Source organism: Dermacentor albipictus, chromosome 10 (assembly GCF_038994185.2).
Source record: "Dermacentor albipictus isolate Rhodes 1998 colony chromosome 10, USDA_Dalb.pri_finalv2, whole genome shotgun sequence".
In the NCBI taxonomy this organism is placed as follows: domain Eukaryota; kingdom Metazoa; phylum Arthropoda; class Arachnida; order Ixodida; family Ixodidae; genus Dermacentor; species Dermacentor albipictus.
In genome coordinates this window covers 76,743,906-76,767,249 of record NC_091830.1, presented here as the reverse complement: position 1 = coordinate 76,767,249, position 23,344 = coordinate 76,743,906, and the positions used below count along the sequence as shown (strand labels likewise).

Below are 23,344 nucleotides of genomic sequence, written 5' to 3'. Positions count from 1 at the left end.
TGGAAAACCAGGGAGTGGCACCACATATTTTGGACATATACCTCTGATGTGACAGCGCTGTCTCATTCACGCAGAGCAGTAGGAAGGGTGACCACGTGGGCATTAGGTCGGCATGTCCATTTCGGCGCAAGCAGTTTAGGTGCAACCACGGTGCCTTCGGCAGCAATTTTCTACATAACAATGTGATATATTGGCACATAAAAAACCGTCCTAGACTTCTAGACGAATAATCCATCGACCTAGCTCGACATATTTTCCTCTGTGTTCTTTTAAAACAACCCTGACAGAAAAATATTCTGTCCCACTTTCTTTTTTTTTTTTGCTTTCTTAACCCTTTGAGGGTTAATGACGTAAATGTACAGCGCCGCGAACAAGTCCAAAAATGGTTGATGCCGTATATTTACGGCACTGTCTGTACGTTTAAAAAGTGCGCCAATTTCCTAACTTTTTCTTTTCTGTCATGTGCTGCCACTATGTGGGAATACAGGGAATCTTTTTCGTGTGCCTCCCTCTCTCGGTTTTCGTTGCATAGTTTGTTTTAGAGCTAGTTTCCTCCCGCGCGTCTATATACTACCTCTTGCACATTGGCGCGCGCGCGGGCAGGCGGCAGTTTGGGTTCTGTTCCACGGGCGGTTTTGGCTTCTTGCACTTGCAAAACTGATGGCTATCTCGTTACTAATCGCTCAAAGGGCGACCGCATGTTTCTCGCTCGTGTAGGGCTCACACGGGTGCGCATAGGAAGGATGCCGCCGTGTATGCGTTTCCGTTGCTTTATTTTTATTTTTTTTTTACACTCACGAAAACTAATTGCCTCTGGTTGGCAATAAGATGAAGATTAGCGGAAGTTTGTCCCACGTTGTGCTTTTTGACGGGTACGCAACCACGCAGTTTTCTCGAGTCCGCGCACCTATACAGTTTGATTACACTTTGGATGTATCTATTAGATATTAGTGTAAGTGCAGGAACATTTGAGTCTTGCGAGTTATTCTCGTGTGTGCATTTTCAAGGCCTTGAACGATGTGTATAACGATGCATCAAATTTTTTCATTCTTAGAAGTTTATTTCTTTCTAATTGTTGTTATTCATGAATGAGGAGTATATATATACCAACACAAAATATTTTATTCTCACTTTACGGTCACCCTAGAAAAACTGCGGTAATTTTTTTTTCGAAATAAGTCCCTAAGAAGAATTGGAATCTGCAATAAAAGAAATCGACCCTGGGCGGTGGCATATGGCGAAAAAGATTGACCCCTAAAAGGGTTAAGAATTTGGAATGAAAACTTCGGTTCTTGAGCGAAATCGTGAAGTCTTTATTATGTTCTCAAATGCCTTGCAGGCCCTGCAGCGCTGCTGATACTATTGCCCTCGGAGTGCCCGGCCGCACCACAGAAAGTCTGCGCGCAACGCCTACCGCACTGCAGCGAACGCCGTCCGCGACTGAAAAGCCTCGGCCCCGCACCACTCACCGAGTTGCTGCCAGGTCCTTCCGAGTGCAGCTTCACGCTGTCATTGCAGGACGACCCCGACCGACTTTCCTCGCCGGCACTGTTCAGTTGGTGCCGGTCCGAGCTCACGCCGCCGCCGCCCAGTGTGCTCGACACGCGGCAGATGCTCGCCCTGAGGCTGTTGCGGCGCTGGACCCGGCGGCGCTTCTTCTGCGGCGGGTGTCGCTCCTCCCGGTCGGGCAGCCATCCAAAGCGCTCCTTCCAGCAGGTGGTGCAGTACCGTTGCACGGCCGACAAACCGTGGGGCTCGCACCGCGTGCCACACAGCCGGCACTGCCATAGGTCCTGTTCCCCACCCAAGTTACCCCGCGTGTTACGAAGTGTGTTGCACACATACCTGACAACACGCGAACTTCAGAATTCATAAAAGAATCTCGCGGGCATAGGACTAGAGCACTCGACAGGCATGGGTCAATCCTAAAGCGCAAGCCAGGCCGGGCAAAGCATTCCTTAGGCGAGACCGGGACGCCCTCGGGCATGTTCACCGATGGACCTAGGTCCGGTCTTCCGAGCACAAATGGGCCTTCTGCATCGATCCTAAGCACCTGTGCGAAGCTAAAGTGACAAGTTGGAAAAACTGGTGCTCGCTTATCTTAGCAAAATAAACAAACCAAGCAGAAACCATCGACAATGATAGCAAATGTAGCCCAAACAATAACAAAGAAGAGTGGGCGAAAAAGAGGGCAAGGAGAGAGAGAGAGAGAGAGAACAGACGTTTTTCTTGCAGAGTCTGACCACCAACCATGATTAAGACAGTTGAAGTGTATCTTTCTTTCTTTTTACAAAATCAACTTTCCTCCACTGGAAGAGAAAAAAAACAATGATACTAAAAGGTGCTCGTGACATGATCCGACTGTTACTGCTTTCAACATGGTCATTTTATCGCATTCCTGCTATTTTGCCACATTTTATTCATTGCACCACATTCAAGATTGGTTCATTGTCACCGGAGTACACATTGATGTCTTCTGCTTTAATCGCATTCACAATGTCCTCCGTGGGCCTTAAATGTGTATAAGAGAAGTGCTGTGTCGTGGGTTCGGTGGGTCAGCTCTTATTCGCCACCCACGCGTGATAACTGTGCATGACGTTCAGGAAATTTGCCGCCCTTAATTTCAAATGATAGAAGACGAAGTGCTGTTACTTATGACAGTCTGATCATAATGACAAAGCTTGATCATAGTTACAGGATCACTGCTACCTTCATTACTTTCCTGCTCAAGTCAGAATATAGACATTTGAAATTTCAGCTGCTGTTGCTTGCTGTACATGTAATACAATTAGGTTATTTTCTTTAAAGCTTTTTTTTTTTCTTTAAACCACGGAGAATGAGAAACAATGCATTGTTTTCAGATTACAGTGGCTTTTCCAGTGAAATTGCTGTTGCTTTTGCTGCGTCGGAAGATTCTCTGCAAACTTGCTCGAAGCAAGTACCCCTCTTGCATCCTTTCACCAACAGAAGACTCCCAACCAAACGTTGGCAGAACGACCAGCAGAACTTTCTGCTAACAGAACTTATTTTTCACAAACATTAATGCAACATTCATCAAATCATAGACCAAGCTCAAATACTTAAATTTTACGAAAAACTCGGGATAGCTGGCAGACATGGCATTCACATTTATAGACCTACTATCAACCGCTTCATAGGTAAGGTGGAACATTGCCTCGAAGCAGCGCACCTTCCTCGTTGCACAGGTGTGTGAGGATCGCCGTTGCTCCCATTGGCAGCTTGGAACATTAGCGATGTCTTTGCAAATTAGTCCAATTCTAACATGTTCTGTCTGTGATTGCTGCAGTGTCAGACGACTCAAGACCAATAGGCTGCCACTACGCTGTATTCAGAAGCGAGAGCTTCCGAATACAGCGCAGCCACGACAGCTTCGTGGACTCCACCACTATGTTTGCAGACAAGTCTTCGCTTTGGATTGCAAGCACGAACTGAAAGAACTTGATGCCATCAGCTTAGCCACGTGTGTGTTGAGAAAATTTTGTTTTCAGTGAGCGTACTGCGGCAAACTCGGCACCCATGGTCGAACTCCGATATGAATGAAAGGTGCGTATTCGTCTCAGTCAACTATTGAGAATGGCTGAAGTCAACTATTCCTTCGTTCGCGCATGTTAAAAGTTATTCTGTTCAAATACAGTCGACTTCCGATAATTCGAAGCTGCTTAATTGGAATTTTCAGTTAATTAGAAGTGAAGTGCTGGTCCCGTCAGTTTTGCATGTAATCCTATGGAAGAAATCGCTCGATAATTCGAAGTCCTCATCCAGTAATATTGTTTAATTGGAGGTTAATTTTCAGCCGGGATCCTCGAGGTGACCGTCATTCTTTGGTAGAATGTGCAATTTTTCAAGTGCTGCAACAGCTCCGTGCTCTGCGTTGGTGTCATCGCTGCTGCAGCCATCTGCAACGCCGCCCTTCTTGGAGCGGCGCGATTATTCATTGCTACGGCTGCCGTAGCCTCTGCGATCAGCTCCGGCGGGAGGCGAAGCGGCTGCCGCATGTGGCCGGAGCTGATCGCGAAGGCCGCGCGGGTGCCATAGGTGCACGCAGCGCTGCATAGTGGCAGTGGCGAGATTGTGCGAGATTAGGCTTGCAGCGTGCGCAGAGGGAGGCCCGGAGCAACAAACTTCCTCTCAGCGGAGACATCGTTGCGATGAAAGCCCGAACGCTTGCAGTAATGCTGGGAATCGACGACTTCGTTTCGTCAGATGGATGGCTCACGCACTTTAAAGATCGCCATAACCTGGTTATTAAGAGCGTGTGTGGTGAAAAAGTGTCCGTTAACCAGGAGACATGCGCGACGTGGAAGGACGGAAAGCTGCGTGAATATCTCGGCGAAAACAGACCGGAAGACATCTTCAATGCAGATGAGACTGCACTCTTCTATCAGCTTCTACCAGAGAAGACCCTGACATTCAAGGACGTCAAATGTGCTGGGGGCAAACACAGCAAGGAGAGGGTGTCGGTGGTGATCGCGGCAAACATGACTGGCACGGAACGGTGTCCCTTACTTGTGATCGGGAAAGCCGCCAAGCAGAGATGTTTCAAAGGCGTAAAGACGCTGCCTGTGGAGTATGAGTCGAACAAGAAAGCGTGGATGACGGCCAAAATCTTCAAGAGCTGGATAACGAAATTGGACCGCAAGTTTGCTTCTCCAAACCGCAAGGTGTGGTTTTTTGTGGATCACTGCAGTGCTCACGTGAATGTGCCAGCCTTGAGTGCAATACGCCTTGCATTTTTGCCTGCAAACACAACACCTGTTTTGCAGCCAATGGACCAAGGCATCATCAAGAATGTTAAGGTCCTGCACAGGCGGCACCTCCTCGAGCGCATGATTTTGTGCATGGATAACTCCGCAAAATACGAGGTGAGCCTGCTCAGTGCCATTCACATGTTAGTGCGAGCATGGGATCGTGTGAAGCAAGAAACAATCGCAAACTGCTTCAGGGCTTGCGGTTTTGTGGCAGCTTCTTCGGAGAATGCCTCTGCAATTTCTTCGGAAAAAGCGTCAACAAGCGAGTTTGACGGCACTGATTTTGGTGATGCTCTCGGAGACGTCAATTTTGCAGATTACGTCGCCGTAGAAAAGGCGGTCGAAACGTGCGGTGCACTAACAGAAAACAAGATTGTGGATATTACTCGGCCCGAGGAAGCGACCCAGGAAAGCGACGATGACGTTGAAGACGAGCCGCAACATAAGGCTGCCGATGCAGCTGAGGGCCTTGCTCTCGCGGAGCACTTCTTTGCTGAAGGTAACGCGGAAAAAACGTTCTGCCGCATCTACAGCCTGCAGAACTTGCTTTCAGCAGTGCGATTTGGCAAGAAGCAGAGAAAGATGACCGACTATTTTTGTTAGAAAAAATACAGGATTTCGCTACTAATAAAGTGTTGTTTTTGTGTTTTGTGCTTAATTGGAAGTTCATTTAATTTGAAGTTTTTTGCGGTCCCCGTGAACGTCTGTATATCCCAAGATTATCACGCATGGCAACCGACGTCGTGGTGAAAGTTTTTGAGCGAAGACGCAATATGAGAACAGTATGTACCAACTAAGAAAATCAAGGTGTGTTTTGTTTCTTTCTGTAACCAAAGCCATGCCTACCGTGTGCCGACCACCCTTAGTTGACAGAGATCGTCTCGTACTTCCTTATGTTGCCGGCAAGGTGTCTGGCTGACGTCGCGCATTGCATGCTGTATTACCTTAGAAAATAAAGTTGCTGCTGTGACAAGTAGTTGTTCGTTTTACAACTCTCCAGAGTTGGTGAGGTGCCCTCGCACAGGAACCATTCAATATCGAAGAGTGTGCATATGCTTTCAACACGCTGCGTGCACCCGGTTCACCGTGGCATACTGCAGCCACTGTTATCAGGTCATTCTACGCATGTTAACAGCCCTTCCGGTCAAGTTATTTTACAGTTCTTTATTCTTTGAAGTTTGACGCCCAGATGCCAGGTAAACGATGTGAGGTAAACGATACAGGATGCCAGGATGTTTCTGTATTTAAAGAAAGGAAAATGAGACATCCACCCAAACGTAGCTAAGTGCTATGCTTGGGCGCATGTAGCATTTGTAGCACTCAGCTATGTTTAGGTGGATGTCCCATTCTGCCTTTATTAATAACTTCTCTCCACCTTGCGGGTTCCCACAGAACTATTACATCAAACACTCCTGTATGTATCGCAAGTCCCTACTGACACTGGTGTCACACTGCACGTTCTGGCAAACAGCTTCGTAACACGGGGAATTCAGAAATACATTGCCAACTGTTCTCAGCAAACAGTCATTGTGTAAGATACTATCTTCAAGCGGGTCAGCAGATGTTTCACGGCTGCTAGATAAAGTCTCCTACTGCAAAGACACACGCACCAGAGATGATTTGTCAAAGGCACGCGGAAGGCACGCTTTCCATGCTTCGCCATAGGAAATGTGCTGCACTTTGAAGTTGTTTTCTGTGTTTTGCATACTTAAAGGGTCCCTGAAAGATTTTTTGTTGCATGTTCAGACACAGAGTGTCTCTCTCAAGGGATGCTTTCTCATAAGGTTCGTGTCAGTGCCTTATAATAGAGGTACAAATGGTTAAATACTACCTTCCCTTCAAGCTGCGGCATTTCCTCTCAACTTTTACACCATGCGACCATTGCCACCGCATGGGCTCATGTAAGGGCTGCACCCCCAACCTGGGAGCCCGAAATTTCCGAAAAATTTCTAACAAAGAAGCAGTCGCGTTCGGTGCCCCAATGCTGCATGTAGGCATCGGCAAATTTTTGCACGCTGCATAGTTCCACGTGCCGCTACTCGATGGTGAGAGTGGCGCGTTGAGCTCTGATCCGAAGAATCCGGGGTGTGCACAGCTGCGCTGGGACCATTTAACGCTTCGGCCTCGTGTAAGGACTGCACATCATCAAAATTCCTTTAAAAAAGTTTGGCCCTTACACGAGTCTACACAGTATGTATTGCCTCTTACAAGTGGTGACACAAGTGTTGTCTACTTCCTGTTGATTTGAACCTAATTCCTACGCAGCTCTTCTCTCTAATATTGGGTTACATGGAGCGATATCTGAAGAGGGACTGCTCACGGTGGATGAAGACATGTGGCAGCATGCGCAATGTTCACCACTGCCTTGCACTACACAAAGCAAAAAAGATAAGGATGCCGCCGTGGGTGTTCTCTGCATTGCGGCAAGCGTATATGTAATGCATAGACTACAAGGTAGCTGTTTCTGGCATCAGCTGATAGCATGTAAATATCTCATAACATGTACATTTATGATGATCTCCATGTTCCACTAGCAAGATTTCTTTATAGCCATCAGGGGAATAAGAAAGCGCTGCTGCCAACTTGTGAATGTGGTGAAACGAACTATTTATACCATTTCCTCTACTCTGGAATTGCAAAAATATAGACATATATTAAGAGTAAAAAAAAGCACATCAACATTGAGAATTGAACCCGCCCTTTCAGTGTGGGAAGTGGACACAGTACCACTGCAAGGCCTAACTCAACATGGGGACTTTCGGACACACATTTTGCCACGCTGTAAAGCACAATCAGTTGTCTCTGCAATGCTTCCTTTCCAGTTCTCGGCTTGTTAGAATATGTTCCTGCTATCTTAACGAAGTTTATGGCCATTTCAAGCATGTACATGGAGCCTCTATGGCTATAAACCTAGCGACAAACTAGAAAAATGTTAGGCGAGGCAAAGATCTTCATTTACTCGCATTCTTCCGTATGAAAAGTTTGGGCAACAGAAACATCGTCATGCAAGCCGGATAATCAGATTTCTCGAAGCGTGGTATTCAGGATAAGGTCCCTAGATAAGTTTCAAGGTAGCACCATTCCCCCTCGTCCTCGAATACTCCTCCTGCATGGGATGCTCAACGCCACTAGTGCCTTTAAGTGCACCAAAGCTTGTAACACGTGTGCAAAAACAAGCAGCTTTCGTTTGTGTCAAGCTACATTTATTATTACTACAGTCAAACCCACTTATAATGAAATGGTTTTAACAATGTATCGGTTACAACAATAGAAAAGCTGCTGCACCGTCAACTTCTGTATGTTTTCTATGGAGAAATAACCTGCTTACTACGACGTCACTATGCTGCATTATCGGTTATAACGATGAAGTCTGGGTGCTGGGTGTCAATGCCGAAAGGTAATGAAATGTGAAATCCTTGTAAAGAAAAACGAAAATGTGAAATGCGAGCCACGGCATTATCGCCCGCCACCCCAACTGCCGCCGTGAGCTTCTCTCCGTGAGAGATGCCATGCAAACCTTGTGCGCATCTCCGTCGTCACCCTTCCACTCCAAGCAACTCGATGCCTTGGAAAAGGATGTTGGCCAGCTTTGCGTAAAGGAAGCAAGGCTGACGAACATGCTGTTTTCTCGTGCAAGCCAGTGGGAAGTACGTGGCAAGATGCTTGTGGCGATCTCGTCCCAGCGTTTCTTCTGGATTTCTCAGGCTGAGATGCTGCTGCGACAACCTTCCCGCGTTTTTTAAATGTCGCCTTTTGGGGCCACAAAGGTGATGCCTTGGCGGGGCTCTTTGTCGCTTGCCACCCGTGACCCCTCTTTGCAGTTGACATAGCAGTGCTATTCTTGAATGCCGATAGCAGCAGCTTATTAACAACATGCGATCGGGGTGCGCAGGAAGCAGAGTTCAGTAGTTAAACGAGCCAACACAATCAGAAGCCATATGGAGGAAAGTGGTAGGGAGGATAATTATGATAGTATTTTTCAAAACAGCTGCACCATCCCCATTACGATTTTTTTATGCCAACCAGTTATAAGAATAATCGATTATAACAATAGAATCTTTGTGGCACTTGAATGTTGTTATAAGTGGGTTTGACTGTAGTTGTTTTATAAAGTGTACTCCAAGAGAGTGAGTGAGAGGTTGCATAGAGGAAAGAGGTGCTATTTCTGCTTCCCTGCAGGGAGCACGCTTCAGTTCTAAAGGGAGAGGAGAAGAAGAGAACAAAAGGATTGACCGTTCGCAGCACCGTCCCGCGGGGCAGTACATAGCAAGGCAGGACACTAGTGAAACCACGCCAGCCCGGTTGCTTCCAGGAGCTCTAGGAGTGCCCTGCAGACTAGGATGTGGCGACTTTTGGGGGGAAAAGCAGGTCAGCAGGAGAGGCAACAGGCAGGCTCCACCGAGTTGTCACCCCGAATGGTCTCTCGTGCAGTGGGGCAGATGGGACAGCCGGGAGAACAGGGCAGCCGATGACCTCCTCATGCAAGTGGCATAGGTTCGCCATGCGTGAGGCCTGCAGGCTCCGGAGGCGGGACAGGCAGGCAGACCTATCAAGGGCACGGTCCAGCCAGTCAATATGCGCGAGGCCGTGCTGCAGGAAAAGCTATGACAGGGGCCGTGCTTCAGTCTCAGCAAACGTTGCGGCCACTTTGGAGGACCAAGGAAGGCCAAGGCACATTTAGACTGCGTCCCCAAGGTTTCGAAAGCTGCAACTGTGGTGGGGCCAGGGACCCAATTGACAATGTGTACAGTAGCTGGGAAGTCGCCACAGCTCAATGTAGGTGGAGAGGTCATTTCGATGTGCAGCTGCGGCCCTGCAGGAGGATTCAGCCTACCTCTTGCTGGACCCTCTTCGCTTGGGCAGTGAGGGACACGAATGCCAGAACCCGTGTGAGTAGGTGGTTGATCAGCAACCTAGGTAGGCGACCACAATTTTCCACGATAGCCTGGATCTATTGAAGGCAAGCTGGAGGGTCCTGCGGCGAGTTGCTGCATTCAGATGTAATAGCAAGGCTTTAGACTTGGTACGAAAGGTGGAGAGTTCCATTGATGTGAAGGAAAACACCAAGGCATCCATGGATTGTTGAAGGCTGGTCCAGACGAGACAGAGGTTTCTTTTCAGTCCCCTCGTCCAGAGTGTGATGTCATCCGCATAAATTGAGTAGTGGACGGCTAACCGGTGATCACCAGTGAAGACAGACAGGAGGTGTGAGACAGCCACGTTGAAAAACAAGGGGCTCAACAAAGATCGTAGGGGTGCACCAGCTGTGACAGACCTCGGATACTCGGTGTGCATCCCACCCGAACTCAGAAGGAAAGGACAGTCAGAAATGCCAGGATAAATCGTTGTGGTCATCCCCTCACTCCTTCAACGTAGAGATGACATCTGAGATGGAACAGTGCCGCAAGAAGCCTTGCTACCGCTCAGGGAAGAAGCCAGGCATCCAGCAACCCACTCAAGATGCCCCAGCGCCATGGCCTTCATCAACTTGCAGGCAGTTGAGGCCGTGATACAGGCCTGTAGGATCAAAGTGTCGTTGCGGACTTGCGCACCTTCAGGACAGGTACAATGTGAGCTAAGCCTCGGGCAGCCAGCTGGAGCTCCAGATGTCATTCAAGCACTCCAAGAGCAGTGTCTTTTCAACGTCCGCCAGGTTGTGAAGCATCACGAAGTCATGCCTTCAGCTACCGGGGCATCGCGATGCCTAGTGCAACCCAGAGCAGCCCCGAGTATGTGCAGCTCAAAAGGTTCACTGCAGAGGCCTGCTGTCCGTGCCATAGTCCAGTCTGGGAGGAGGCCGGAGAAGGTCCTGTGGTCGTGGTTACCAGGGCCAGAAGGCGCCACCATGCCGCAATAAGCATCAAAGGATTTGCCAGGTCCAACTTGAAAATATGCATCCCGATTGCCACAGCTAAGATGGGCTGCTGTACTTTATGCCCCTGCCGGAGCGACCAGAGGAGGTGCCAGGCAGGGGAAGTGCAACAGGAGCTTGAGAAGGAAGGGTAGATGCCTCATCAGGTGTGCCTTTGGCGAAAGTTATAGTGCAGCCGGCACATTACATCATCTCTTGTTTTGGTCCGATTGGCCGTCACTCAGCTCATCTCCTGGTTGCACACAAGAAGTTGCCCGAGGTCAGGCACCAGAGAGCGGGCTTGTACATAGGACTTGATGGTGGCTGCGACAGCGTTGGTGTACTTCGGCTGGAGCTGCGGCACAATGCTTCCTGAACACGTCCCAATGAACATTGTTGTACAACAGCGCCATGACCCGGCGGTTTGGATGGACACTGAAGAATTGGGTAGGCGTCCGAGCCCCAGCTGTCCGGAACAGTGGTCCAGGCATAGGCACTGTGTTCAGCCGTGAGGTTGAGGCCCATGGCACTGCTGACACTTCGCTGCACTAAGGCTGGCTGCCCCGTCTTCAGCAGTCGAAGCCCTGCTTGTAGAGTGACGTACGCAACGGCCCATCCATGGGTGCAGCAGTTTCTGCTAACCCCAGAGGAGCAATGGCCACTGAAGTTTCTGTACACCAGGAACTCCTGGCCCAGCTGGGGAAACAGTGGCGGCAGGCTAGGTGCATTCCAGGTACGAGCAGGCCGGATGTACGTGGTGGCTACCATGATGGTGCAGGAGCTCACCCGGATGGTGACAGCACGGAATTCCATGGGACCGCCAGCAAGGTCCCCCACGGGTACCTTGACGTGGGGAATGGCCACTGCAGACAAAATTAGTGCAACAGCCGGACACTCCCTGCCTCCAGGACGTTCTGGAGGCAGGCAGTGTCTGTGGAGCCATCCACCAAGCAGTAATATGACTGGGCTTCGATTTTCTTTCTGGCTACTGCAGGCTAGTATAGCGCAGAGCCAGACATTGTTTTTTCTAGTGTTGCTCCGCCTATAGCAAAGCGCACTTCCGCTGCATTTCGGTTTTTCTCGGGCTGGGCGGTTCTGTTGACCCACGGCAGGCCAGAACCAGAAGAAATGGAGGAACTCTGCATACACCGCTGCCTAAGCCGAAGGCAACAGCAAAAATGATGAACGCACCGAAACTGAAATAAATAATAAATAAATGGGTTTACACAGTAATCGTACAACCAAGTGACACAGTGCATTGCTGCCTGCTGTTCTCTGGATGCTGGTTGCCGAGATATGGCAGTTTACCCACACTAGAACCTGTGAACACCTCCGCAACGGCAAGATCCACGGCTACCACAATGCCGGGGAGCTGGCCGGCCAGCTCTTTGCCGTACCGACCGCCCGACCTGTGCTCGATGCTGCTGCCAGAGACACAGGCATCAGCTACTGTTTCGTTTTTCACACAAAACTGTGGAATTCTACCTTTCGGAAGAAGCGACGACCACTGTCAAAACCTGTAGCATGAACGAGACTTGCGATACCGGGCAAGTTCAACTCTAAGCCCGCATCTGGCAGCCACTGCACACCATGCAAGACAACTTTGACCGCATCACATGCTTCGCGGTCTGGACGCTGCAAATAGCAGTCAATCTTCTTTTTGGTGTGAACTGAAGCGATGAGAAATAAACCGTTCTCAAAAAGATGCATTTCGAGAACGCGTTCACTTTTTTTGTTTTCTGAAGCACCGTATGCCATGGCTTCGCTTTAGCAGCACTTCGGCAGTATTGATCTACTTGCGTGGTCGACCTGAAAGACTATTCGTTAGCCAGCAGGCCGTTGCGCAAGGCATGCCGTTGCGGGAAGATTGTCACTAGTGCGTTCATTCTTGAAGAAAAAGTGGATTTTCTAGAGGCATGAATATCCAAAATTTCTAATATGAATTAAATGTTTTCCTTATTCAAAGCGCATTCGATTCTAAATATGCCTATTTGGAAGTTCCCAAATATTCGACCAAGCTGCGAATATTTGTGCAATTAACAAATCATGTGTGTGCCAAGAATTCTCTTACGTTTATTCCCTGAGAATTAGCATGACGCGTGCATTATCGGTGTGCTCCATTTCAGTCTACCGTATTAGCAAGATTCCATCGCGGAACTTTTTTAAATAAAAAAGTGCATGCGAATTTCCATGTGCATTACAATCGTAATCAATTCTCATACTCAAGAACGAAGCCGAATCTCACTAAAAAATAAAAAGCTCCATGCAAGGTAGCCAGCCACACTGCCATTAAACGGATGTCGTTTGTTTATGGTTTGTGCACGAAGGAAGGAAAACAAGACAGGAGGGAGCATCGCACAAAGTGACTGAAGCCAAGCCAAGCAAAGCGACTGAAGCCAAGCCAAGCCACAGGCAAAGTGTGACCAGAGACACAGGCAGAGCAGCTGAACAGCTGCTGGCCCAACACGCATAGATTAAAAGCTACCCATAGAATTAAAAACCAGCTACTGTGCACCAAATGTCTCGGCGAATCTTGATTTCCGTGATCTCGATGCAAGAGGTCACGTGTTGGTCACACTGCCGTGTCAGTGTATGGAACGCTTTTGAACATCTAGTGATGACCAAGAAGAAGACGCATTTTGGCATCTGCCTCCGAGAGGGAAGTTAGAGAATATAAGCAAAAGTCTCCTTTCAACAGGGGCAAGGATCCTTGTGAGTGGGGCAAGTTTATTGGCTGCTTCAAGCACCCGCACTTAAGCACGCTCACCCAAAAGTACTTGACCATCCCTGCCATCCGAGTTCCAAGTGAAAGGGTCTTCTCTACCGGTGGAAGCGTTGAGAGCTTACTTTCTGAACATACCAAGCAGTCGATTTTAATTTCTAATGAGTGCATTACCGGAAGTTTCTCTAACATGCTGGCAGCCCAGTGAAAGGCAGTTTTGTTAGTTAATCTTAAAAGTGTAGTAAGAACGATTGCTACCTCTCATTTTGCAACTTTTTAATACTGCACACATATTTGGTTCAATATTCGAATACAGTTTTTTGCCTTGTTCATATTCGATTCGTATTCAAAAATTTCGATAATCACGCACTCCTAGTATTTTCGCACATTTCGCAAGTGACTGGAAATAGTCGAATACAGTCTACTGCTGCACGCGCACAAATCATCACAGCGAACTATGTTGTGTTTACACCGTTTAGACAAAATTTGCCTCAAAACTCGTTCGTTGTAGCCAATAGTCTGTTATAGGCAGGTCTGGTACAACAAATTTGTTGCATGAATAATATAGGCAGACAAAACTAAGTGATAATAATGGTCAGCCATACCCGAAAGTATGTTGCAGGCAGATACTCTGCAACAGGTGTGCACTGTTTTGAAATGCAATACATTTTCTCTATTATAAGCCCCCTTTTCTTTGTTACTTACAATATAAAGCTAAATCTTTCGATTGTTGCGAGTAGAAAAGCGGTGCTTCCTTCTTGTGTCACGTGCAAAAGCGTGGTTTCATTTAGGAGAAGTTGGCTCGGCTTGTCTATCGGCAGGATAAGGACGCTGGCAACAATCCATGACGTAGGCGTGTACTCGGTGAAAAAAAGAAAGAAATCAAAGACACGTCGGTGCGGCAATTCACTGAAGTGTCCTCCCCCATTGTGGCATTGAATGTTCAAGCCGGATTGACCAGTGCCGCTATCTTGTACGAGTTCGAAAAGCCGACGTTCAGTTTCGCCTCCCGCAATTGGCTGCGATATCGGCGCAGCCTGGACAATCGCACGAGGTGAAACCGAACGTTGGCTTTTCGAACGCATACGAGATAGTGGCCCAGCTATACATGGTAAAGAAACTTCAGCTGGCGCTACTGTTGTTGCTCCTCTTTCATCAGAGGTGGGACGCTATAGATGTTCGCACTTGGGAGACTAGACTTTATGTACAGAGTATATACATAGGAAGCTACATACAACCGATGTGACATAATCATAACCCCATCTGCACGTACAGAAACTTCGTTTACGTTGGGAGTGCCACATTCAACTCGGCAGAGCGAAAGCGGAGAGCACCATTGCTGCGTCAGGAACCCTTGCGAGTGGTACGGAGTCAAGTTTTAACAACTCTGTTGCCCCTCCTTAACCCTCATGGCAAAATCACTGACGTTCCACCGTCCTGACTGGGTCAACTGGGACGTCACATACAGATGAAAATTTCTCTCTCTCTCTCTCTCTGCACTTCCAACCGCCGACAGGGATAAAAAGAAAACAAACAAACAAACGAACACATAAACCATTCCATTACTATGACCCGCAAAACTGTCCCGGCATCTCTCAGAACACAGACAGAAGGAAAAAAGAAGGCATGAGCCACCCTGTTTTCACATCTTCATTATAATGTCATGCACTGTGACGAAGGCCATCCCCTCTAAAGCACACCTATCGACACACTACTGACGTCTTGCGCGTGGGTCTGACTCTGGCGCGGCACGAAGCGCCAGCCATTCTCACTTTGGGGCTGAACAGCTCTCAACCTCGCCCCGGACACAAGTCTTCGGACTCCATATGCAACATATTACGATAGACCAGGGTCGTGACGTCGGTTCTCTGCAAACCGAAGTGTACTCGCTGACCAGCTAACGATGCATCCTGCTAGATTATTTACGGAAAGATTCGATATCATTACCATTCATGCCTCCAGGGCTAAATTGCTCTCTATGACCCCGCTACCGTGCGTCAACATACTTTACAAGCAGATACCTAAAGGGGCAGATTTTCCTTTTCAAAAGTGGCTGAAAAGGTCAAAATGTGGATGGTTAACAAGAGTTGCACTCGCTCCTGCGAAAGCTGCCCATCAGAATGCTTTGCCAATTTGCGAATCTGGTTATCGTCATCGCTCTCGCATCTTAGTGTTGCTAGCATCGCCACTTCCTACTTTTTTTAAAGATGGCTCAAATAAAAAAGAATTCTGCATACAAAATTTCCACACGCTGTGGGAAGTAACTGCTGCAGGTGTAAACCCCTCTGACGATAAGCTTTTCGTCGCACCTGTCATCGCATAAAAAAACCGCTTCCTCAACTCACCGCATCGCCAATCTCAGAGTCGGAGGAGTAGCTGTCGGAAGAGTCGGCCCAGAACTGCGCGTCGTCGTCATTTACACAAATCAGGATCTCCGCCTGTGCCACGTCCTGCACGGGAAGGAAATGCAACAATCCTTTCACACAATTCCAAACCATTTCGTAGACTATTAGCATTCTTCAGTTGCCAATCAATTATTCACTCTGCAAAACTGCCTGAAAAACAGGTAAACCAGGAATGAAGCACCTTTGTAGCAAACTCAAAATGCCAGGAATGTTCATCACTGCATTATTCTGTATGCATCAACACTTCTATACAGTGGCCAATTGATTTTTTCACCCGGAAGGAGCTGCAAGAATGGCAGAGAAAAACTAACTTCGAGAGACCAAAAAACTGCCTTTTTTCCTAAAATGCCAGCAAGTACAGGACACTCACTCGCAGACTTTTTGCTCGGCATTGCGCTTCAGTGAAAATCATATTCACTTGGAATTTCGTGACGGCTGATCCCCACGGAGGTATTTTGCTTTCACTGCAGAGCTTGTGTGCATTGTACATCATCGCCGACAGCATGTGACCCCAACAGTGCGACGGTGGCAATTAAGGCTGTTTTGCACAAATTCAGTTCGGCATCTTCTGCCTACACCTGAGCCTAAACTCTTTCTGTCCAATAAGTGTATAGATAAACTTGGTAGCAGCACTTCTGGCAGTTGCCGGCTGACGATCTATGGCCCGGTTGTTGATGAACTACTCATACTGCATTAATGGCAAACCTCCCCTGTCAACTTCTGCAACCACGGCGGCCACGGTGTTACCTTCGTCAAGAACACACCGCCCAGCACTGCCTAAGCCGTTAGGCCTAGCAGTGCTACTGCATCGGGCTTCGGTGTCTGAAGTTTTGGTTACATTCCGAGTCAATGCAAAGCTATTCACAGCAGCCGCCCAGCTTTCAGAAAGACGTAGAAACCACCCCGCCAACAAAAGTGAAGGTATGGTTTATAGCCTGTATGGCACAAGCTTTGTTCACGGTTGCCATCTTTGCGTCCTTGCACACTCAGATAATACACGAAAAATTGAGCCACAGTATGCAGTAATTTTGGACGCCTTAATGCATTGGTATGGACAGTATGGACAGCTTATTTAAATTTACAAACGCTGAAAGGTTAACGTCCGAGGAACTGTGGTCTTTGCATGAAGCAGACAAACTAAAACAGAAAAGAACAAAAATGCTGACTTAGACATAAGTCACTGCTTAAATTTTCAGACTTGCTCGATTATCCGAAATTCCCGTGGCGCCACCATCAGCTCCACAGAAGTCATGCATAAGGGTGACCAAAATTCTGGACACCGTACAGTGTCCGATTCCATTTTTCAAATCGATTTGCGTGCGTGCGATGCTGAAAACATGGCCCGTGCGAACAAAAACTGTCGCCATTCGCCTGTTGTCCGTGCCTCCCCCTGTACCCTCCCTTTTGCCGTCGAGGTGGCTCCTCCGCTTTCCAAGTTCCGTACAGCCACTGCGACAGGTTTTGTTTATTCGGCACCTAACAACTTCCAACTGCCGGCAAGGTGCGCTGGTTAGGCCTAACCCAATAGGGGGTGTCGGGCAAGGTGCCGTTGCGGGAAGCTCGCCCTTGACATGTTCGTAATCGTACACGATGACAGAGAGTGAGTTTGTGAGTGCGGATGTTGGTGTCGTGACCACGGGAGAGCCTGAAAACGAAGACTACATTGCCGACATCGTACCGAGCACAAGTAAAAGCTGGCAAAACAACGAAAGCAACACGGCTATCCTTTCCCCACATCGTCCGAGGTAATTGGTGCACTCGCACTAGTCCAGCGCCTCTGCGTGAATGTGGAAGGTTGCGGTCTCAGCTGCTCTGACTCTTTAGACAATGTGAGGAAGTGCGTGCTGTCGCAGGCAGCGAAGTTGCCCAAGCGGAAGAAGATACAGGACTATTTCATGCGGAAATAAGCTAGTTTCATCAATAAAGTGCTTTTATGACGTCCAATTCTTTAGCAGGCATATATCAAATTACGCCCTATATCGAACTGACAGGCATCTTTTTGCGAGTTCGATATAACAGGGTTTGACTGTACCACACAGTCGAGCACTAGCCCAGTGAAGAGTTCTATCACTGCGCCCACGCCTATGTAGTATGTAGAAACGCCAATGCTGTGAGCATTTTAACGTTCAGTTTCCTGTAAAGATCACAAACCGATCTTGCGCACTAGCTGGTGACTTCTTCGGCTGCACAAGTTGCTGCAGGAGTCCTTTCACATATCTCTGCCACGTTTTCTAATCGAAGCCGCCGGTGGGATGCGATATGCGATATCTGCCCCATGCGATATCTGCGAGTCAAAGTCTCCATGCATTCAGTGCGGAGCCCGTGAAGGTGATAAGTGGCCAAACAAAGATTTTTCTGTTGCCTAGGCTACCCCTGCATGCCTGCATCGCGCTGCAGCTCTTCTTTTTCATGTTTGTTTGTTCCTTTTGCAACTCCTCCTCCGCATTGCCCTTGTCACTTACACCTCCCATTGGCAGTGCACCTCGTTGAGAAGCGTGCTTGCTACCGCACTGGTCGGCAGGATTTTCCAGCAGAAGCCACTTTATAAATGGCATTTCGGCTCACGCGGCTGCACTATAAGCAGTATGCATATACATGGAGTTCTATAGGAGGGCAACGGGAGCCAGAAAAGGCCGCATTATAGCCAGTTCTGCACTATAAGCAGTTACGTTATAAGCGGTCTAAGCTGAAGTCAAGCAGGCCCGACAAACGACATTCGAAAAATTACATTTGACGTCCTATATTGGAACGTGAAATGTTATGTCTACTTGCATGCAGCTTCTGCAATTTAACGGGCTAGTCAAAGGAGCAACTCCCAGTACTTGTTCACTTGCGATTCAAGTGTAGACACTGGCAAGAGCATGAGCAGTGGCTACTTCATTTCTGGTTCACGATACTAGTCACACTGCCCACATCGATGATACGAACTGCAGTTTAACCTCAATACAGCGAACTTCAATAGAACGAACTTCTCTATATAACGAAGTATTTAACTTTTCACAACCTCTTGTCCACAGAACACCACGTATTTAGAACCTCAATATAAAGAAGCGTTTGTATGCGATTTCAATGCAATGAAATTTCAGTGCCGCCGCAAAGGAATGTTGATACAACAAATGGGAACTTCGGCAGACACAGATAGTCAAACCATCGAATTACAAGCGACTGCTTGCAAATGTTCCTTTCAAGTTGCGCGCAGCACAACAATTGCGATCGGCGAAGTGGAGCCACATCTGTTCCGTATAAAGTCCAAGTGCTGGTAGGATCCCATTGTGCCCCGCACACTTTGTGCTTCGGTGCGAGTGAAAGTGTGCAAGGGTGAGACAAAGGAAAAGAGGGGGAGGGGACCACCCTCACAGTAAAGCGATCAAGTGTGCGCGAGGGGGTGGAGTGGGAAGTAAGTTTACGTGTGTCTCGTTTTCTGGCACACGTTTCACAGTGGCTGCACCTGGGTCTAAGCACAGCTGGGCACATACACAGCTGTGCACCCTGCTTAAGAGGTAATCTGCCCCATGTGCAAAGAGCGGGCGTGCCAAGATGGCATGGCACCATGTAAGCTGCCTTTCTGCATGTTTAGTTTTCGAGGTTGCGTACTCTCTCATTCAAATTTGCTATTTTTATTGCCCAATTGAATTACAAGTGGCTGCTTGCAAACACACCTTTGAAATCATAAAATTCTGCGTCCTCTTTCCGTGTAAGAAAGATCAATTGGCGACTGTAATTACAGTCGAACCCGTTTACATAGAATTATTCTATATATCGAACAATTGCTGGACACGGTATAGTTACGAGTATATATAGCAAAAAGTACGCTTACATCGAACAAAAATAGCAGCAACTCCCTATATATCAAATGTCAAGCGGCGGAAAAGTGCCCCCAGAAGTTGGCTTTCCCTCATGGTGGTGGGGAAACCCAGTGGCGCAGCTCCATCCAGCCACTCTCCCTACTGCGACCTTGCTGCCTCAAACGAGCGGTCAACGCCTCCCCCCCCCCCCCCCCCCCCCCCCCCGCAAAAAATGATCCTGGCCTGCCCGCAGCGCTTGCTCAGACAGCCAATCAGAGGCTCTTGTGCTCTCGTCGTGGAAGATGGCGATAGTGTGAGTTGTCTTGCTGCTTTTTGAGTTCATTGTGTGTCCGCCTTCTGGGCCTTCTCCTGCAGTGTTGCCGTGATGAAACGGCAGAATTCGCCTTTCGTCGTGAAGCTCGAAATCATAAAACGGGTCGAATGCGGTGAGAAGTTGGATGTCCTCGCAGCGTGCAACATTTCGAGGAGCACTCTCAGCACGATCTTGAACAATAAGGGGGAGATTAGGGCTGAAGCGGCCAAACTCGCGACCTGGGGCCTGTGGCACCCGACACGTACGCACGGCCGTGTACAAGTGGCTCATCCGAAATTGCTTCAGCCGTGCCGGCTTCCGAGTGCTCAGTGATGATTGTGAATTCTGATGAATGCGAAGAAGCCGTTGCCGGTGTTGCCAAATTTTCGGAAGCTGTTGAATCAACGGTGGATGAGTTTGTGAGTGTAAATGATGGTGTCGCAACCACGAGAGAGCCCGAAAACGGAGATTGCATTGCCGACATCGTACCAAACACAAGTGAAAGTGGGCACAATGAGGAAAGCAATGACGGTCCTTTGCCCACATCCTTCGAAGTGATTTGCGCGCTCTCACTAGTCCGGTGCTTCTGCGCGAATGCGCAAGGTTGCAGCCTTAGCTACTCAGACTCCTTTTGACAATGTAGGGAAGTGCGTGCGTCGCAGGCAGCGAAATTGCCCAAGCAGAAGAAAATGCAGGACTAATTTATGTGAAACTAAGCTAGTTTCATCAATAAAGTGATTTTATAAGTGGTATGGGTTTTTATGACATCCAATTATGTAGCAGGCTTATATCAAATTATGCTCTATATCGAACTGATAAGCATTTTTTTTTCGAGTTCGATATAACCGGGTTCGACTGTACAGTCGCCGACCGTTTATTCGGACCTCACGGAGACTGCGGAAATGTCCGAATAAACAGGTGTCCGAAAAAGCAGATTAAGAAAAAAAATGAAATCCTTTATTTCCACGCACTTATTCGGGCTCGGCAGTAGGCTTAAAGAAATCGTGAACGCGCCGTTGCACGCTCTTCCGTTTACATGCAATCAGATAAGCCTGAATCTCGGAGATGGTCGTATGGTCACTATAGGTGGCTGAAAGCACAGTCACTGCTTGTACACGATCCGCATGCGACGGCAGCGTAGCACATGGTGCGTCAACTTCCGACTCGGTCATCGTCCGGCAGTGCAGCAGAAACCTGACGAATGATCTCACCGTCGTCGAGTTCTGCGCATGTCAGTACAGCAGTGTCACCACCTGTGAAACTGTCAATGAGACGGTGTCTGGAATCGCAATGTAACCACTGCACAAGTCTCGGCAGAACATTTTCCACGTCGGTAGGCAGCACATCGGAAGGCGACAAATCTTAGGCTTCCCGGCACCCGCTTGCCGGCATTCCGCAGCGCAGTCTGCGCGGGCACTGTCGGTGCCATTAGAGACTTGACGCGATGTTTCCGTATGCCGCGTTGGAACGCCGAAACCTCGACACAGCACACAAAGCAAACACCGCCGTGCCGACACCAGTCACACAAATGAAAAAACGCGGCCTGCTAGCCACCCTATCGCAGCGTCGTGCGTGAAGAAACAAATCAGCTGCTGGGTTGTCTAGACATGGCTTACTAAGCTGAAACCGGAACTGCTGCAGAGCCACTCTAGCGAACCAGGCAGAAACGATGATGATGAGCGGGGATTTCCAGTAGCGCCACTTCGTGGGGCAGCAAGGGAGCTCCGTTAAAAAAAAAAAATGGCGTTCAGCAAGTCGAACCGTATACCGGTCAGAGTCGGTGCACGGTGCTCTCGACCGAGTTGGCTCAAGGAGAGTCCAAAAAAGCAGACGAGAGGTTGCAAGGTGTCCGAACTTTCGGCAGTTGTTACACATTATGGTCTATGGGGAGAATGGCGGTGCCGCGAAGCTGACCGAATAATCGGGCATGTCCGAATTTTTGGGGTCTGGAAAATCGGTCGGCGACTGTACAACAAAATTTCGATATGACGAAGTAAATTACCGGTTCTACCGACTTCCGTTATATAGAGGTTTAACTGTATTTTTTTTATTATTAATTAGAATATGGGGTTTTCACTTGCCAGAACCGCAATCTGATTGCAATGCACGCAGGATTATTTTGACCAATTGGGATTCTTTAAAGTGTGCCTAAATATAAGCGCACAAGCGATCTTGCCTTTCACGCTTATCGAAATGGGGCCACTGCAGCTATGCTCAAATGCATGACCTAGAGCCCTACAGTGCTATACCACAATTACAGGACCACTGCGGCGGACACGAATGACATACAAAATTTTGGTTGATGTCATAGACCGACTATACAAGGGACACGTGGGGTCATAAGAAAGTTTGCACAGCCGAGATCGTCGAGAAACAAAAAGAAGAAAACTGCCCTGCGACCACCCACACCACCGCGTGAGAAAGGGTCACTCACCTCAATGTCGCTGTCGGAGGAGATGCTGCCCGCCTTTCCGGCAGCATGGTGGTCAGACTCCTCCTCCTCGATCTCGTACTCCACCTCATACGGGCAGTCGTCGTCGATGTGGCCGCCTTCCTCCTCACGTTGCAGCAGCTCGGCCGCCAGGGCCGCAACCCTCATGAGCCGTCGCTGGGTGATCTCGTCGTCAGTCGAGTTGCCGTCCGACGAAGACTCCTCGAGGAACCAGAGGTCGTCGCTTGTGTCCTTGATGAACTCCGTCTCATGGCCCTGGACAGAGCGTGACAACAGTGCAGCAGTGATTGAAACATGCCCATCGTCAGTGGCTGTGGACACAGCGCATTGCAATAGTTTGGTGGACCACTCAAGTGAAAACATCTCAAATTGTTTCTCAATAGAGAGTGTGTGGAATAGCCCCATGCAAAGTTTGTTACATTGAATGTTCAGAAAGAGAAGACCCCCAAGTCGTGTTTCAAGGAATTCAAGCGGCACATTCATTTTCAGTTAAGTTTCAAGGGACCTTAGATTCATTCTTTCAAATTCAAGGGTATTCAAGGATTTCAAAAAAGTCTGCAACCCTATGTTCTGGGCAAAGCAGGGCGCAATTTTTGACATTTTTCCACTTTTCAATATTTTTCCAACATTGTGCGGCAATTCACAATGTCGCAATTGGCGCTGCATTCGCACCCCTGCTCGTACATTCACTGTTCGCAGAGCACACACCCCGCAACTCTGTGATCTCTGTGGTATGAGAGCTTGCGCCCTTCGTTATTGGCTGTGAAATTTTGAAAAAAACACTACCCTAACTAGGCATCCTAATGAATGCACTAGACTTATCATTGAAGCAGCAGCGATTGCTGAAGGTGACTCAGTTAGTAAGCTGTGAGCTACGTTGACAGATAAAGAACTTGTTTTTTTGAGGTCGCACATGCGCTCTCGTGCATCTTAAGGCGGCGGTCATGGTTTCTTTGAAAGCATACTCATGTCTGTTTTACGCTTTGGGGGAGGGGGGCGCTTTTGTCTTGGTGTCTCGGTATATGTGCGTGTTACTGAAACGTAAAA

At 48.3% G+C, this 23,344-nt stretch overlaps 1 protein-coding gene across 7 annotated transcripts in view; it reads right to left on the bottom strand.

Annotated features, from left to right (window-relative positions):
* The window catches only part of LOC135898669 (E3 ubiquitin-protein ligase Mdm2-like), a 51,915-nt gene that overhangs the window by 1,688 nt on the left and 26,883 nt on the right, over window positions 1-23,344 (bottom strand). For all 7 annotated transcript variants that reach the window (XM_065427769.2, XM_065427789.2, XM_065427759.2 and 4 more), the window contains 3 exons: window positions 22,280-22,552; window positions 15,688-15,792; window positions 1,470-1,793 (listed from right to left, as the gene is read on the bottom strand). In XM_065427769.2, the coding sequence (XP_065283841.1) occupies window positions 1,470-1,793; window positions 15,688-15,792; window positions 22,280-22,552 (702 nt within the window). The remainder of the gene's footprint in view (window positions 1-1,469; window positions 1,794-15,687; window positions 15,793-22,279; window positions 22,553-23,344) is intronic.